Here is a 17,787-nt window from a genome sequence, read left to right as displayed (position 1 = left end):
GATGATCGCAAGCCACGCCCCCTGAGGGTCGGGCTTCCGATGACCGCAATGCCGAACAGGCAGTGTGCGCTTGCGCACACCGGCCCGTACGGCTGTTATCGTACGGACATGCCACAAACCCGCCGAACATCGTACGATGCTCGGCAGGTTTTCGAACATGTCCGTAAGTTTAAAGTCGTGCGACCTTACAGTAGTAGAGGTCGCACGGCTTCCACACACCTTACGATAATCGTACGATCGCGGGATTTCCCGCAATTATCGTACGATTATCGTAAGGTGTGTGGGGACCTTCAAGGGGACACCTGGGATCCCTGTCGTAGGAATCCTCTTTCTTGCTGCAGGAATTGCAGAATGTACATACAAGCCCCTTGTTAATGCAGCTTCCAGCAGGGATATCTTAATGCAGCAAAACGTGATCTGGGAAGCAAAGAAGTGGCTTATACTTTCCTGATAACTTCCCGAGTTTAGAAAAGCTGAACACAGGAGTGCCAGTGTGAATGAGGCCCAAAGGGACAGTTTCCAGAAACAGGTGATCAACAATCGTATATACTTGTACTGGCCATTGTGGTGATTTGTATATAGCAGCTAAAATACAACTCCGCTGCCATTCATTCCATAGACCCTGCAGCATGTGATAATAAGGAAGTGTCTGAAAGAGCCCCTCCCCCATCCAGTGTGAGAGCTGCTAGCAGAGCGTGCATGTGAGCCATGGGTGACTATACAGAGGTACAGTATACACAGTGTGTGTCATGCATAATGAGCTACTATCTCTTACGCTCCCTCCTATTGTGTGTTTCTAACTCCTTGCACTTCCAGTATGAAATCCTTCACCCGTTTATCATTTATTTACTGCAGAATTAGACAGTAGCTGGGGCACATTAAAGCTCAAAATGCAGCTTTTTGAATTGCACAGCGTTTTTAATATCTCTGAACGCAGCTCTATGCACATGCACAATGGCATTTAGATTTGTAATCTAGAGCAGTGGTTCTCAACCTGTGTAACCTCAGCACCCACATTTGTCCTTGGTCATTAAGTCGTGTCTCAAGTTGCATCGCAATGGAACGCATGGCATTCCAGTACCGCACGTTCTGAAGCAGGCAATAGAACTGTGGGTGGGAGATGCGTTTGGGGTGCCATTCAAATGAATGGCAATGCAATGCACCTCTCACATCAGTGTGGTAGGTGCGATTGCATGGTACAGTGCGTTAATTACATGGAACTGTGTGATTAGCGCACTGCAGTAGTGTGAATGGGCCCTCAAAAACACTGATAGACACACACAACCACGGACACAATCGCACACACTCACAGACATTCTCACACACACATACGCACTCCCTCCCCCTCCATTTTTAATTTTTTTTTTTTTATTCGACCAGTCACTCTATCTTACGAGAAATAAAGTGGATCCTCAGCCTGGGGTCCAGTGTGAGCTGCTGTGCTGTGATGGAGCTCCTTCCATATGTGCATCCACCTGCACACCCTGTAGAGGTGCCAGGAGCCAGATTGTGACATCACAGCACAGCAGCTCCCACTGAACCCCAGGCTGAGTATCCACTTCAGTTTAGGCACCTCTACAGGGCACGCAAGGGAGCTGTAAGCTATACACTTATGGATGGAGCTCCCTCGCGGCCATAGCCCCATCCAACCCCACCCCAAGCTGACACTTGGTATCGGGCAGCATAGTTTGAATGGCTGCTTGGTGCGAGAACTGACAGTGCTGCGCTAGCAGGGATGTCCAAACTCCGGCCCTCCAGCTGTGGTGGAACTACAAATCCCATGAGCCATTGCAAGATTCTCACAGCCACAGACATGACTCCCTGAGGGAGATGCATCATGGGATTTGTAATTTCACAACAGCTGGAGGGCCGGAGTTTGGACATCCGTGCGCTAGGGGGAGGCTGAGGAGCTTCTCACCTAGAAAAGTGGAAGGCACGCGGGGACCTACTTAACACGGGGTCGCTACCCACTTTTGGTTTATGACCCACCAGTTGAGAACCAAGGATCTAGAGCATTGTTCGGGGACATATAAAATGCTGTAATCATAGTTACATAGTTACATAGTATTTGAGGTTGAATAAAGACATTAGTCCATCAAGTCCAACCTATTAGGATCTCATGCGTTTGTAGAGAAGTGTACTGCTGCAATTTACACATATTTGTATGGGTGTGACATAGATTAATTCTAGTGGCTAGAATATATTAATACTCTAGCCACTAGAATGAATTTATAAATGCTGTGTGCACATAAATGCATACTTTACCTGCCATTACATGCTGGTGCTGGCAGCAAGATCCATCATAGATATGACAATTTTTTTAATCCTGTGTACATGAGGCCTTAGGGGTGCATTCATGTTATGTGCATTGGACAGCACCACTGATTGCAGTTCTAGCGCATAGATAAGGCAATTTGCCTACTGTATAAGGCTGGCCATACACTTCTCTATTTTTTTGTTCAACCAGCAAGCTGAAAAAAAAAAAAAGAGCAGATTCCTTCATCAATACCTAGGAGTATGTCGATAGAGGAATGTCACTGTCTGAACTGATACCCGAATAGAGTCCGCAAAGATTTTCCGTCCGAAAGGGTGCCGACAGCAGCACACACTCTGCGAATTTTGACCGGTTCCACAAAAACCGTCCAAAATTTGCTGCATTGGGCTGCGCTGAAATAAGGTAGAACAGGTTACAATTTTATGCAGCGCAGCACTGAGAATGCCGCACACCACATTGCAATGCACTGCACTGCATAGAAATGAATGAAATGGCATTTTGTCACATTTCAATAACGTTTTAGAAAGAAGGAAAAGGTTATCCATGCTATGTGTTGTAACAACATATCACACTGCTCGTACAAAACACACACCAGACGCCATTTGTTATACACAGCATAAGGCCCCATTCGCACTGTAGTAACATGCACCAGATTGCACAAAAGAATGTGCACTTGTTTGTAACGCAGAGCACCACAGAGCACAGTAGTACATCACTGTTGTGGTGCGTTGTAATACATTTGCAATAGCAAGATGTGTTGGACGTGCCATGAAGAATTTATGGCACCGCAGTGCACAAAGACGCAAAACACGTGCTAAAGTGCACATAACCCAGGACAACAGTGTGAATGGGGCCTTATGTGTGCCCACTAGGGTGGATGGGCCCTAAAATGAATATGTGCCACCTAGACTAGGTATAATAAATGATAGGCACCACAATGAATGAATGATTTACTTTCACTGTGCTCTCAGATGGTATTTCCGGGTATGGGGAACACATGGCATTCTGCTTCCCACAGGCTGCTTCTTTGCTTCTAGGGATGGCAGAGAGTGTATAGTCCTCTGCAGGTTCGAAGGTTGTGAAAGCTGAAACTTGTACTGGCATTTTTAGAGGACTAGAGAGGTGAGGTAGTGTGGGAAATTAGAGATTCCATGTGGAGGCCAGCACTTAAGCTAACTCTTACTTTGTTGTAGGAGTAGATATTGGTTAAAAACTCCTGACAAGTGTCCCATTGGGGACATTTTCTAGGAAGTGAGATATCTTCCCAAAATAAGGGAAATCGCTTCTTAGACAGTTGTCCTCACTGAAAGATTTCCCCTCTATTTCTTTTCCAGTTACTATTCAAAATGCCTTAAAATTGCTTTAGATACACTTTACAGAAAATGTGCATGTTTAAACAAAATGCACTTAATTCTTTTTGCCCTCCTGCCCTCCCCTTCCATGGCCTGGTAGATCCCCCTCCACAAATTAATGCCTACCTCGATCCAATGACCATGGCCTCCTGTGTTTATTAGTAATACAAGAATCAATGCGCTAGGTGTGAAAACTAAATAACTAAATAATGAATTCTTTTTATTTTATTTATATTTGTCGAGACCGAGCGCAACTCACTCCTGTGTTTATTGACACCCTGTACTGCAAGTCCTATATCTCCTGGCTGCGCCTGCACAGTAGAGCCCCATAGAAGTTTTTGGAACTCATCTCCTAGTGAAGAGAAGGAAGTAGAGAAACCCCATAGAAGTCTATGGAGCTCTGCAGTGCAGGGGTGGTCCAAAGAGAAAGGCCATGGACAGGCTGCGGGCATCTGACTAAGGTAAGTAATGTATACATCTGTGGAGGGTGGAATCTGTTGGGTTACAGGAGGGGGGCAAAATGGATAAGTGCACTATGCTTTTGAAAAGTGCACTTATCTTTTAACTTTCATCATGGGTCTTTTTTGTCCCATATATACTGTAATGGGTTAAGAGTGATTGATGCCTTGGCATACACTTTTACATTAGCCGCTACAATAAGTATATTTTGTATTTTTCAGGAGAAGATTAAAATACTATTTGGCAAGAAATCTCTGGATGCTATTCTGTCCATTCCTAAAGATCACGGCAATGTGGTAAATGGAGTTATTCTCACACATGGTGCTGGCGGAGACATGAACTTTGCTCACTTGGTTTCTATGGCGCGGTACTTGGCATCTCATGGATTGCTCTGTCTACGATTTACGTGCAAAGGACTCAATCTAGTTTACAGAACCAAAGCTTACAATGCAGTGGTGGTATGTAAATTATTAACATTAGTAGTAGTTTCAGCTTTTGTTGCACACATTCCCTGTAATTTAGCATAATTGCATCATTTAGGATAAAATACATCAAATGGAGTTCCATAAATCAATTCATCTGTCCATATGATCCTATAGCTGGCCATACACCTTATGATATTTCTCATTCAGATCCTTTTTTTTATGATGGAATGAAACATGTGAATACCTTCTGTTTTAAGAAAGCTTTACTGTTCTAAGATGGAATATACAGTATGTGAGCTTTTGATTTGTTAGTTATACCTATTCCATCTTTTTTTTCTTTTAGGTGTACATGAAATCTTTGGATGATTATAACATTGGTGACATTTTCCTTGCAGGTCAGTTGTCTTACTGGATGCTGACATGAGATCAAACAATTTACTGTATCATTAGTTGGAATTATAACAGCTGATCAACGCACTTATGGTGCAGATTTTATGGAAATGCAAACAGTGTAAGTAAATTTGATGCCAATTATTTGTATATAAAAAGAGGATTGAATTCCACACAGAAACACACACAACCTGTCATGGCAAGCTGCCATTGTTCACCAATATTTTAAAGTCTATCTGTGGGGAAAAAAACTGCATGAGTTAACTGCTTATGAATGTCTAATGGTATTGTGTAAAGTACTTTTTACTTACCTGATCTCCACTCCCCCGGCAGATGGTACTCACCTCTGTACCCTATGCTCTGGTTCTTGGACTGTCCCTTGGCCTCCTCACATACACCGAGTGGCCAGATTATTATGAACACACCATCAGTACTTCGTTGGGCCACGAGATGACTCCACGAGATGACTTTGTTGGGCCGCCTCGTGACTCCACGAGATGTTGAAAGGTGATGTGAGGAATCTGACACTGCACCGTTGCCCTTCTGTTGTCTTGTACCAGTCTTGCCACTCTCCGTTCTGCCCTAGCATTGACTAGTCACTGACGGCCACAATTCGCACGTTCAGACCCAGATTTTCGGCTGACAGTCCAGTCTTTAAACACTTTAACAATGAGCCCCTCTTGAACATTTAACAAATTCTGCTGTTTCGCTGATACTCGCTCCATGGCTCGCACCAACAATCATCCCACGTTCAAAGGCTGTTAAATCGCATTGTTTACCCATATCTTCAGAAAAGATCTGCTTCCCTATTTCTAATGGTCTGGCCCTCTAGCAACTTCAGCGCAAAATTATAGCTAATTATAGCTAATTTGCCTACTAACATCAGGTGGTCATAATAAACTGGCCACTCAGTGTATATAGTAAAACTATGGCTCCTGCATTGGAAGTGATGATGTCAGCAGGCCTCCGACCGCCAAAGCAGAAGGGGAAAGAGGCTGCGAGTGCTGGACCTGCAACCTTCTGGAAAGGGATCAGGTAAGTAAAAGTCCTTTACATAACTCTCCTACACATAAACAAGTAGTTAATGTGACACTAAACTCAGGAGTGAAATCTTAAAAATACATTCAAATACTTCAACTATTAACAAAAATGGATCATATTTGTGTATCACTCAGCTGTTTATCCTCAAATCATCTCTGAATTAGTGCTGACACTGCCCTTCCTTCTGGAGGGGGGCAACTTTTTTCCCCTATAGCTCCTGTGTGCGTTGTAAAGTAGCTCCAAGCTCGCGCCCGTGATGGACTAAAATCTCATGTTTAATTTACTAATTTATATTGAGATTGTAGTCCATCACAGGAGTGAGCATGGAGCGGTGACTACTTTACAACACACACAGGGACCATGGCAAACAAAAGTAGCCAGACTCATTCTTGGGTGTCTTTCAGGTAAACAGGCAGGTCTGGTTTAATGTGGGAGAAGTAAAGAGAGAAATTAATCACATGCCAATGAACTACTAACACTCCTCTTTGCTGAATCTCTTGTTTTCCTCCAGTGCCCCCTTCTCTCTAATTCTTCCCTCATCCTTTTCTAGCACTTAATAAATGTGCTTCTTTTTTTCTGTTTCCTGTGCCTTGTCCAGCACCTACCAATGTTTTGGCAATGAGTTGCCCACATATCACTACAATTGTCAGTGTGTTGCCCATGTTGGTTACCTGTATTTTGTCACAATACATGCGAGTCTTGCCAACATATTGTCACAACTGCCTTTGTGTTGACTGTTTATTGCCACATATGCCTATGTCTTATCACTGCCTAGTATTTACAGTGTGTGAGCACATGAACTGTTTGCGTTGGGGCATATTACCACAAGCTTACCCCCCTTCACAATCCCAGTCTCATGGTTGTTCCACAGCATCTCAGGTACGTTGAAATGTCTCAGCATATAGTAATTATTTCAGTAAAATAGAGAGAATCTTATGGCAGTAATTACTGATTACCGGCTCAGTCCTCCTCAGTCTGTCATTCCATTTACTGTTTCTTTTCATCTAAAAGGATTTTGGCCCCATACAATATTTTGCCCAAGGGCCCTCACAGACTTGAAAATGGGCTCTAAATATGCATTGACTCAACAGTGACTGTATACATTGATGAAAGTGTGTTTTATTAATGACTGTATGAAAGTGAAAAGTAACATATTTTGTACATGATGGTATTACAGTTTTATCATTTTAATGGTGGTAACTTAGCTGGGCATTTGCTGTTAATCAGTGGGAGAAATAGTTTGCTGCTGCAGGCTTTAATGACTTTGCCTAGTAACATAACTGTTGACAATTTCATGAAGAGTTGTTCCCATTTTTGCACAGGCCGATCTATGGGGTCCCGTGTTGCTGCTCATGTGATGAGAGGAGCTTGTGAAGAAGGTGATGGTGCAATCCAAGGCCTGATTTGCCTCTCATATCCCTTACACTCTCCTAATGCAAAAGGCATGCTCCGAGATGAAGATATCTTGCATATAACAAAGCCGATGCTGTTCATCTCTGGTTCAGTAGATGAGATGTGTGATAGGGTAAACATAAGCTTAATATATACAGTTTCTAGAAATAGTATTCACACCCTTGAGGTTTTCATGTTATGGAATATTGAATCACAATGAAATTATTATTTTTTTCTTCACAACTGATCAACAGAAATAGACTTGCGCCATGCAGAGGTGAAAAGAGATCTCTGCAAAGTGATTCCATTAATTACAATATGCTGAAAGTGACGCTATACTGAGGTCACAGCACCTGATCTACACACTTGTTTGTGTCAGTTTCTCAGAATGTACTTTACCAAGTGAAATCATTAGATTAGCATAACAGCCAGACAACATTAAAGTGACACTAAACTCCAGAGTTGAATCTTAAACCCTTCATGACTGAGATAGTTTTTAGTTTCTGTTCCTAAATGACTGACACGCTTTTTATATTTTTGCTGTGTGATTCTTCCACAGCAGCAAGTTTTGATTATTATTATTATTATTTTTAGAACTTTTTAAAATAATAATTATAGTATAAAAATATATTTATATATAAAAGTTTTATTTTTAGAATTTTTTGTACACTTTATTTTTTTTTTACACTTTGTAAAAAAAATAAGTGTAAATTTTTTTTTTTTTTGTCAGTTTATATCAAGCAGTCACTATGACTGCATGATAAATTAGCTTTTTTTAATTTTTAGTTATTATTAGGCTGCTCCAAACTTAGGAACAGCTATTAGTAATCTTAGAGACTGATCCTGACAGCATGTCAGAATCAGATCTCACTTAGCCCTCGTTCACACCTGACCTTTTTGTAGCGCGTTCTACGCACGACGAACGCTCTACAAAACGGTCAAAAATATACATTGCATTGTAGTCAATGGTCTCGTTCCCACCTTGCCGTATTTCCGCCCGTCCCTAACGCCCTACAAAACGGCCCACTCTTAAAAAGGTCCAGGTACTACTTTGGCCCGTTTTGTAGGGCGTTTTCCATTGGGATACAGCCAAGTAGCCTTCGGAATCGCGGTAAAAAACCCACGCGCATATGCAATACGCCTAGGTGTGAACGAGGGCTCTTTGATCGTTCCTAGACGATCAAAACTGATACATTTCACTCAAGAGATACATTTGTATCTTGTGCTTGAAATGTATCATTTAACATACAGCTGTCAAAACGAATAGCAGAGAGGTGAGTGACTGCTACCTCTCTGCTATCTTCAGCTGTCAGTTACAGGTTCACTGTTTAGCGAACCCGTATCTGAATGTAAAGGCTTCATTCTTTCATTAATGAAAAAAAGAAGCTTTTACAAAAGCTTAACTATTTCATTAATGAATGCCTCAATACTGAGGCATTCATTAATGACTGGTAACCGCTGAGAATCATCTGTTACCAGCATTACAAAGACTGATATAACTCGTCACGTACAGTGTACGGGGCCAGTCATATAGCCACTTTGTGACGGGACGTACACTGTACGTCTCCCGTCACGAAGGGGTTAAAGATACATTCAAGTACCTTAACTATTAACAAAAATGTATCTTATTTGTGTATCACTCGGCTGTAGATCCTCAAATCATCTCTCAATTGGTGCTGACACTGTCCTTCCTTCTGGAGGGTGGCTACTTGTGTTCCCCCATGCCCCCTGTGTGAGTTGTAAAGTAGCCACCGCTCCAAGCTCACTTCTGTGATGGACTACAATCTCACATCTAGTTTACTAATTTGTATTGAGATTTTAGTCCATCCCGTGTGTTCTGGCCAGAATCGGGCCGGAACGTACTGCATCTGGTGTGATCTTTAGCTTTGAGGTATATTCCAAAGTAATCTACTGTAAATTGCTGTGTCACTTGTTACATCACACCTTGCAGAATGTACTTTTAATTACTGTTTCTTGCTGTAGGCTTTAATGATGAAGACCATTAGCAAAATGAAAGCTCCTGTGCAGATCCATTGGGTTGAAAATGCCAATCATGGAATGTCTACTAAAGGAAAGACAATGGATGATGTTATGACAGAAATAAATGAACACACGTTATCCTGGATTCAAGACACATTGAAGTTGTAAAGATCAGTATCACTTTTACACAGCAGAGAGACAAACCACATCAATTTTGGTGGCTGCAGCAATCACTAAGAACAGTGGCTACAAAAGGATGGAGTCTTCAGTTATGGGGAAAAGACTTAACCCCATAGTTCTCCTTTAAGGTGGCCATACACTAGTAGGTTTTTGGTTACTGTCAGGAACCCTGGTTCGATTACAGCGTGAATACCCCATCAAGCGTAATCAAATGTACATTTCAGAAAACGGTCGTTAGTCATACTAGCCAACCATTTTTGGATGAATGGCAGAAATAATTTCCTTTTGCGTATGTGCTGTGTTTTTGACAAACAAAAACCGCACCGATTCGTCGATTTTCAATCTGTCAGAAAAAAAATGTCCAACCTAACCGAACTAAAATTTTCAATCACAATATCAAAAACAAAAATCGGTCATATACCAACAATTGTTCGATATTCGTTCAAAAGACCGTTCGTGTATGATTTCGGAATGGAAATCGCATAATGTATGGACACCTTTACTCTCTAGTAATTTATCAGTGTGTGTTAGAAACAACATTCTGAAACTGCAGCAGACATTAGCAGTTGTTGAACATCTATTTAGGGGGAATGCCCAGATATCTGTTTAACTACTACTGTATGGCCCAGTGGGGCTGTAAATAGTACTGCAGCATTGTTCCTTATAAAAAAGACATTCCAAATTCCTGTTACGTTATAAAAACCACCAGAGCCAATAAAACCGTTGCCTTGAACTATGATCTTTAGTTAGAGCATTACTGAACCACGCCTTTGGGGACTTACCATAGAGTGATAAAATTATATGGTACAGTTAATAACTGCAGTTGCATGTTAAGGGAAAGCTTCCAAGAGACAAATATTTGAGTTGCCATTGCTGACCTCCTTTTTAAACTTCTATTTGCCTGGCTGTCATGGCAATTTTCTGGCGTCAGTATTCTTGGAGACACTGACCGAGAACCAATTTGCAGCAGGTAGTTAGAATTTCCTGCTCTGTGTACTTGTTACAGATCAGTGACTCAAAAGCAACTGACAGGAAGGCAACTAGCATTTTTAGCAGCCCAAATATGTATTCTATTCTTTAAAGAGGAACACTATTCACCTACCCTCTAGCGATGTGATGTCCGAGAGCTCCCTCGCTGGTGCCAGTCTTCCTCTGGGTGTGGCATCTTTGGCTATCTTGACTGGCTGTGCCGGGAGGATATAACTCCAGTGCATGTGTAGTTCTTTCATCCTGGCATGTGCCGGAATTGTATAGTGAGCTGTGCATGTGCGGCTCAGTGTACATTGTCATTTAGATTGCAAACAGGAAGGTAAGGATCCTTTATTGCAGAAGAGACACAGTATGGTCTAAAAAGCCTGCCTGCTCGTAAATGTATAGGGGATGGTTGCACTTTAAAGAAGAACTCTGGGCAAAATTTTTATTGACCTTTGCAGTGGGGCTACCCCCGCACTGCAAGGGTTAACTGCTCGTTTTGGTCTACGAAGGAAAATTACAAAGTTATACTCACCTGACCATCCAAGCCAGCCGGCTGTGACTGCACTTCCTCCTGCCTGTCTCCTCCTATGCTGCAGCAATGGTAATGTGGGGCAGGAGGGGACGTGGTGGGTCATTGAAGTGAATGGCACCGTAGCCACGCCCTCTGGCCGCAATGCGATCGGCTGCACGGGATCGCAAGGCACATTATTATTTATCGCGGTCCGGTGCGATAAAAATAGTGCTTGCGGCATTTTGATCGCACCGGACCGTTGCAAGCACTATTTTGATCGCACCGGACCGCGATAAATAATAATGTGCCTTGTGATCCCGTGCGGCCCATCGCATTGCGGCCAGAGGGCTTGGCTACGGTGCCATTCACTTCAATGGCCCACCACGTCCCCTACTGCCCCACAAAAAAGTGAGCCGGCTGCAATGCATCTGGTGTGAACGGGCCCTTAGACCACTGTAGCAGAGGAGGAGTGAGGCTGGTGAGGTTTCAGGTCAGTACAACTTTTGTTATTTTCCTCCTTTAGACCAAAACAAGCGGTTAACCCTTGCCTGTGCAGGGGTAGCTCCACTGCAAGTGTTAATAAAAATGTTGCCGTCATTCTTCTTTAAGCAGTTAGGTTGACATACCCTTCCAGATTAGCATGTGTCGAGCAGTGAATGTTTACTATTTTTTCCCTGTTTAATCCCTGTTTACTCTTAATAGTCAGAACTAATTGAAGTTTCATTTTGTTTTACTTTTTTTCAATGTTGAAATTATTTTTAAACTAATAAAAATACTAAGTAAACTATATGTAGTTATTTTATCTATTCTTATAGCCATTAGGAAATCCTTTCATTTTTAATTGAAAAACACAAAGTTACAAACATCTGCAGTCTTCTTATTTATTTATTATTGGTATTTATATAGCGCCGACAACTTACGCAGCACTTTACACAGTGCACATTCACATCAGTCCCCGCCCTCAAGGAGCTTACAATCTAAAGTCACTATCTCACATGCATACAGGGCCAATGTAAACAAGAGCCAATTAACCTACCAGCATGTCTTTGGAGTGTGGGAGGAAACCGGAGTACCCGGAGGAAACCTACGCAAGCACAGGGAGAACATGCAAACTCCTTGTATATAGTGACCTGGCCAGGAATCCAACACTGGGAATCCCAGTGCTACAAGGCAGAAGCGCTAACCACTACGCCACTGTGCTGCCCTGTTATTGCTTATACCTGATATTCCCAACATTTCTCACTTCCAGCAGATGTGTCCGGTTCACTCTCCATACTACATGCAAAAACAGTGGAAGATGGCAAAGCAGTATGCAGCTACCAAAAGCAACTAAATGTGTAGACTAGGGAGAGGCGGCCATAGATCTCCCATCCTTGAACGGGTTCCATAAGTATTATGGACTAGTAATCCTTTTTGAACAGTGACAGTGGCGCATACATGGTAATTTTATCCTCTCCTCAGCACCTGTACCTGTAGAGAGATTTTAACAGGCGCAACTGCTTCTGCAACTTACTGTGTGTAAAAACTGACCAAACTCAAACAAATTAACCCCCATGCAAATCAATTGGGGGGTGGGAGTCTGAGCAGATGCTTCCTTCTGCCTACACCAGAATAAGAGGATCATTTTCCCATGACGATCTTCCCAAACACCTTGAAAGACTTTCCCTAGGGACAGTTACTTACACCTATAATAAGAGACATGGGGCATTTTTTTGGATGCAGTGTGTAGGGTTGCCACCTGTCCAGGATTCACCCGGACAGTCCGGGTTTTGAATGCTGTGTCCGGGTTTCATGGCAGCAGAAACCCGGACACAAGATGTCAGGCAGAGAGGGGCAACCAAAATTAAGATAGGGGCTACTGGCCTCCCACTGAAAATAGTCTCAACTGTGATATTTACATATGAAAGGGTGGCGCTATTTACATATGTACGTGCCACGGCTCATTCTCCCCAAAAAAATGTCCGTGGGTCGCTAGAGTGTTCGGGTTCGCTTGAAGAAAAAGTGGCAACCCTAGCAATGTGCCTGGGTGCAAGATCATCAGTTGGGCCCCCGTAAGCCTGCAACAAGGGAAAGCTGTCAAAGTTGGGTAAAACTAAAATGCAATAGCAGGCCCAGGTACTAGTTCACAAATTTAAATAACACCGAAAATAAGACAATCTGTGTGTGTTATGTACTGACAGTAAATAATTTACTGCTTGCAGGGAACAAAGCAGTTGACACGTGTTCCGAATCTATTTCCTACTGAGACTCTGTCAGATGCATCTTCTAACATCTGTTCTCAAGAGTATGGCCTAACAATCTCTTCATTAACTGCAAATAGGAGAATGGAAAAGAAGTCGATTTTCTGATTTACAAGAAATCCGGCAGCGAGTAATGAATGGACCTTATGGATACAACTCTGCAAAACAACTTTTGTTTAACTGCTACAACTAAACCTAAATCAGGGCCAAGTTAGAAATAGAAGTTGTGAATTGCATTACCGGAAACCAAAGCACTGTGCTGGGAATATTTTTATGTTAATCCATGAAATGATCAGAACTAAGTATAAATTATTACCCTAGTAATGAAATATTCACGTTTCAGTCATTGGTGTTTGTTGGTCAGAAGAATCGGTCACTGACCTATATTACCTTTCTGAGATTCCAGCAGTAAGATATCTGCTCTCTAGCCTCTGAATCAAGCAGGTAGGTGTGAAGGGAGGTATTTAGCTATTTTATAAGGTACCAGGCTTCTGAGATTCATTGAAGCCAGTGGGTCATCATAAACGCCAAGTAACTCGTTTTTTCAGAAGAATGTCAGCCCCCAAAGTTCTCTCATGACAGGTTTACTTTGAAGTTTCCCAGGGAGCTCTACAAGGTATCTTACCATATAAGCAGAAACCAGTAGGTGACTGTGGTGCATGGCTACTTGCAGCATAGGGGAGTTAAAGTGACATTAACACATTTTACATATATCTACTGCCAGCAAGCAGAAAATATATGCAAAAACATTTTCAAAAATAAAAAGTTACCAAATAGGTAAAAACTTACCTCTGTCTCCGGCGCTCACTCCCAGCTGTAAAATACAGCTTCTCAATTGGCCGTGCAAGGGGGTGTGTGCGGGCGCATGCGCAATGAAGGTCATCAGCAGGGAGAAGAGATTGACTCATTGTATGTGAATGCACGCAGCTGTGAGCTAGCATGCTGGACAGACACCATGGGACGGGAAGAGACAGTAGTCAACGCTGGATCATGGATCGGCACCAGCACTGGAGGCATTGCTGAAAACTACTAGAAAGAAGATGATCAGATCAAGAGGCATCACTTAAGGCAAATCCTTAAAGCAGCATGGGTGGGGAGGGATGTAAATTGAATGTCTCACATTAAATTTACTGGGCCAAGCTTTAGTATCTTGCTAGTTGGGCCCCGCTGGCTCTCGAAATACCTGAACAATGCCTGCATCCAATCAGATTGTTCAGGTATTTTGACAGCCAGCGGGGCTGACTAGCAAGATACTGAAGCTTGGCCCAGCTGTTTCAGAGATAAGGAAATCGGCGGTAAATTAAATCAGTTTATTCACAAGGTAATATAGCCCCAGCTCAGTGTCCCCCTATGTCATTGGTTGCTAGGAGAAAGGCAGCCCAGCTTGTGTCCTAGTAACCAATGATGCTGTATGTGGAAGCTGCCAGGAGCCTAGCAACCAATTACGTGCGTGGCTGAGCATCATTGGTTGCTAGGATGCTCTAGGCCACACAGAGTCATTGGTTCCTAGGATGCTGGTTGAGATCTCAGCTTGTACCCTAGCAAAGATGAGACAGAGTCATTACAGATCACTCAAGGAGTAATTTGTGCTGATTCTGGTGCATCTGTGCAACAGGTTACTGACAAGTACATGAATCTGTCTCAAGGTGGCCATACACTCTACAACCATCGCAAGACTTTAGTCTTGCGATGGTTGCAAAGGGATTAAAAAAACGTACGATCTGCCTATCTTGGACAGGCAGATCGCACTTTCGATCATCGCAAGCCCGCCCCCCTGAGGGGCGGGCTTCCGATGACCGCAATACTGAACGGGCAGTTTGCGCGTGCGCACACCGGCCCGTTCAGCATTTATCTTCCTAGCACCGTTCTAACCAGCCGAGAATCGTACGATTCCCGGCTGGTTTTCGAACATGCTGGTTCGACAGAAGACGTGCGACCGTACAGTAGAAACGGTCGCACGTCTCCGTTCACACTGCTCGATTATCGTACGAAAACCCGATCGCGTACGATAATCGTGCAGTGTATGGGCACCTTTACTCAGTGACATTTCATTCCATTGCTGCAGTGTAGGAGATAGGCAGGACGGCACTCTGTCAAAGCTGGCCTGCTCAGAAGATCAGGTGAGTATAACTTTCTTATTTTCAGCTCTAGACCAAAACGAGCTAACCCTTGCAGTGCTGGGGGGTAGCCCCACTGCAAGGGTTAATAATAATTTTCCCTGGAGTTCTGCTCTAACAACTAACAAAGCCATGGCTTCCTTGTCCATCCCCAGCATATAGTTTCTCTACTTCTAGAGATACATTTTCACCCAAATTTCATCCAGCACCGATAAACAGACGGCTCCATCTCCGTTTTGATACGCGATAATCGCGATTTTTGACAAACGATATTGGCGGACTGGCTCTGCAGTACTGTAATGTATGTCACCCGCAGCACATGTGTTTACAATACATGGGCGGAGCCATTGTGACCAGGAAGTTTGGGGTCACGGAGAGAGTTCTTCCGGGGCACGTTGAGCTGTGCGGCAGCGGCACGCTGTTTTAGGAATGGGGTGCTGTAATGTGGACACCGAACCCTGGAACCGCCTGCATATCCCGCGCCCGGCCATCCAGTGTCAGGTGACCGTGCCGCTGGGGGACGACACAGGTGAGTGTGCACTGTGCACGGAGCTCGGCTCACCATAGCACAGCGCCATCTCTGGCCGCTTCATATAACCTGCAGTGTGCCTATACTAGACACCTCAAGGCTACATGTACAGGAAAGTTCTCTATGCATCTGTGACGTATAAACAGACTTTATGATTCTAAGATGACGTTCTCCTGCGTTTAGGGTACATCACACCAGCAACTGCGTCATGTGCGCAGGATCGAGCAGCATCACACTTTTTTCTTTCTTTTTATTGTAGAACTTTATTGAAATGTCACAAGTGACATTTCATTCAGGTTTATGTGCTCACCTCGATAGAATGCGGTTGTACCATGTCTCACTGTGGTGTGCTTAAAAAAAGTACCGCATGCCGTACTTTTAGGGCCAGTTCACACCATTTGCAGTGTGTCCCAGAGCAGTAGCTGCTGGAACGCACTGTAATCGCACACTAAACTCCCCCTTTGTTCTGGGGAGCGAGGGGGCTTGGCAGTGCATTGAAGTCAATGGCACTGCAGCCACGCCCACCCACCCAAGGTGCAATTGGACATGTTGCAAAACATTGCCTGCGTTTCGGTCCAATGCAACACAAAAAAATGCATCATTTTTTTTGCATTCTCACTGGACTCAGGTAATAGATTGCCACATGTCCAATCGCACTGTGGGAGGCGGTGCTGCGGTGCCATTGACTTCAATGCACTGCTACGTCCCCTCCCTCCCTAGGACAAAGGAGGGAGTTTAGTGTGTGATTACAGTGCGTTTCAGCAGTTACTGCTGTGGAACGCACCGCAATTGGTGTGAACTGGCCCTTAAATACACACCACCTGAATGTGGCGGTGTGAACTAGGCCCATAAATGACAAGGCGAATTGACTTTTCTTGCTTTCGGAATGCACTGGCTGTTTACTTCAGCGCAGCTCGAACGAAGATGGTGTGAACTGGCTCTAAGTTCGACTTGTCTTTACATGTGTTGAAGTGCATTTATGTGTGTTCACATGTGTTTTGCCACATTTACAGCCTTTTCACACTGCCACACATGAAAATAATCACCACAACACGCTGAAAATGTATGTGCATTAGCATGCATTTTCAGGCATCTAGTATTGTGATTTCATGTGCATTGGCATGTGTTTTTAATGTTTGTTGAGTGTTTCCTAGTCCATCAATTGTTGGTTGGGGTTCCCCCTCAAGATTAATAGCAGGCCCTATAGAAAGGGCTTGGTATGGAGTTTCAGGGAGACACTGTGTCCTGCTGTCAATCAGTAGCAGAGCAGACCTGATGGGGAACTAGTCCCTCAGCATCTCAATCAGGCTCGGTCCACTGTCAGCGTCATTGGTGCTAAGATGTGCTATGAAGCCGACCAGTGACTCATCCCTGGCTGCATTCAGCTGCCACCGATCACAGCCGAATGTAGACCAGCGTGGGGCAATTCCGGCCCTCCAGTTGTCCCACGAGGCATTGTAAGACAGTTACAGGCCTGACTCGCAACCAAAAGTGTTTCATGAATTATCTGATCTCCTCCTCTTCCAGCTTCTTTTAAGTAAAAAGAAACCCTGAGCACAGACCCCTTGCCGGGTATAGAGGGGATAGTCGTAGGAATAGTAACTGTCGTGTTGTTGTGAATGTCAGTGGCTGGAGACAAGTACCATCATTCACAAAAAGCCAACAGTTAGTACTCCACTTTCTACTTCCTCTTTAGCAAGCGCCGGGTCCGGGCTCTGTATTTCTTGCTACTTCTGGCAGAGGAGATCAGACAAGTTCTGTCTGGCTGCTTTCAGAAATGGGCAGGAGGTTGTGCGGTCTCTGTATGCTCTGCCCGTCATGCCCCCTCTCCTTTGCACTCTCAGAGCTGCCATCTTCATATAGCAGTGGAGGGTGTGAGCCAATGCTACTCGGTAACCCCTGCACAGTGTGATGTGCCCTG

The 17,787-nt window shown here is 43.8% G+C and overlaps 2 protein-coding genes across 2 annotated transcripts in view; both read left to right on the top strand.

The window, feature by feature from the left end:
• The first annotated feature begins 677 nt into the window (after positions 1-677).
• On the top strand, positions 678-9,568 carry TEX30 (testis expressed 30). Its single transcript, XM_018576613.1, has 5 exons — positions 678-726; positions 4,308-4,544; positions 4,855-4,906; positions 7,265-7,467; positions 9,318-9,568. Exons 1-5 carry the CDS (start codon positions 709-711, stop codon positions 9,480-9,482), a joined length of 675 nt encoding a protein of 224 aa, XP_018432115.1. The 5' UTR covers positions 678-708; the 3' UTR covers positions 9,483-9,568.
• Positions 9,569-15,716: 6,148 nt separating this feature from the next.
• Positions 15,717-17,787, top strand: part of NEPRO (nucleolus and neural progenitor protein) — a 15,270-nt gene continuing 13,199 nt past the window's right edge. Inside the window, exon 1 of the mRNA XM_018576610.1 lies at positions 15,717-15,866. Within this exon, the coding sequence (XP_018432112.1) occupies positions 15,767-15,866 (100 nt within the window). The 5' untranslated portion in view covers positions 15,717-15,766. The remainder of the gene's footprint in view (positions 15,867-17,787) is intronic.

The sequence above is a fragment of the Nanorana parkeri genome, unplaced genomic scaffold (genome assembly GCF_000935625.1).
Source record: "Nanorana parkeri isolate BGI_ZX_2015 unplaced genomic scaffold, ASM93562v1 scaffold71, whole genome shotgun sequence".
Classification (NCBI taxonomy): Eukaryota; Metazoa; Chordata; class Amphibia; order Anura; family Dicroglossidae; genus Nanorana; species Nanorana parkeri.
The sequence above is the reverse complement of the archived record's forward strand: the minus strand, read 5'-3'. Positions and strand labels throughout refer to the sequence as shown.

Coding starts and splice junctions, on each gene's coding strand:
- TEX30 (XM_018576613.1), top strand. Junction 4,545..4,854: donor AAGCTTACAATGCAGTGGTG/GTATGTAAATTA, acceptor TTTTTCTTTTAG/GTGTACATGAAATCTTTGGA. Junction 7,468..9,317: donor TAGATGAGATGTGTGATAGG/GTAAACATAAGC, acceptor TTCTTGCTGTAG/GCTTTAATGATGAAGACCAT.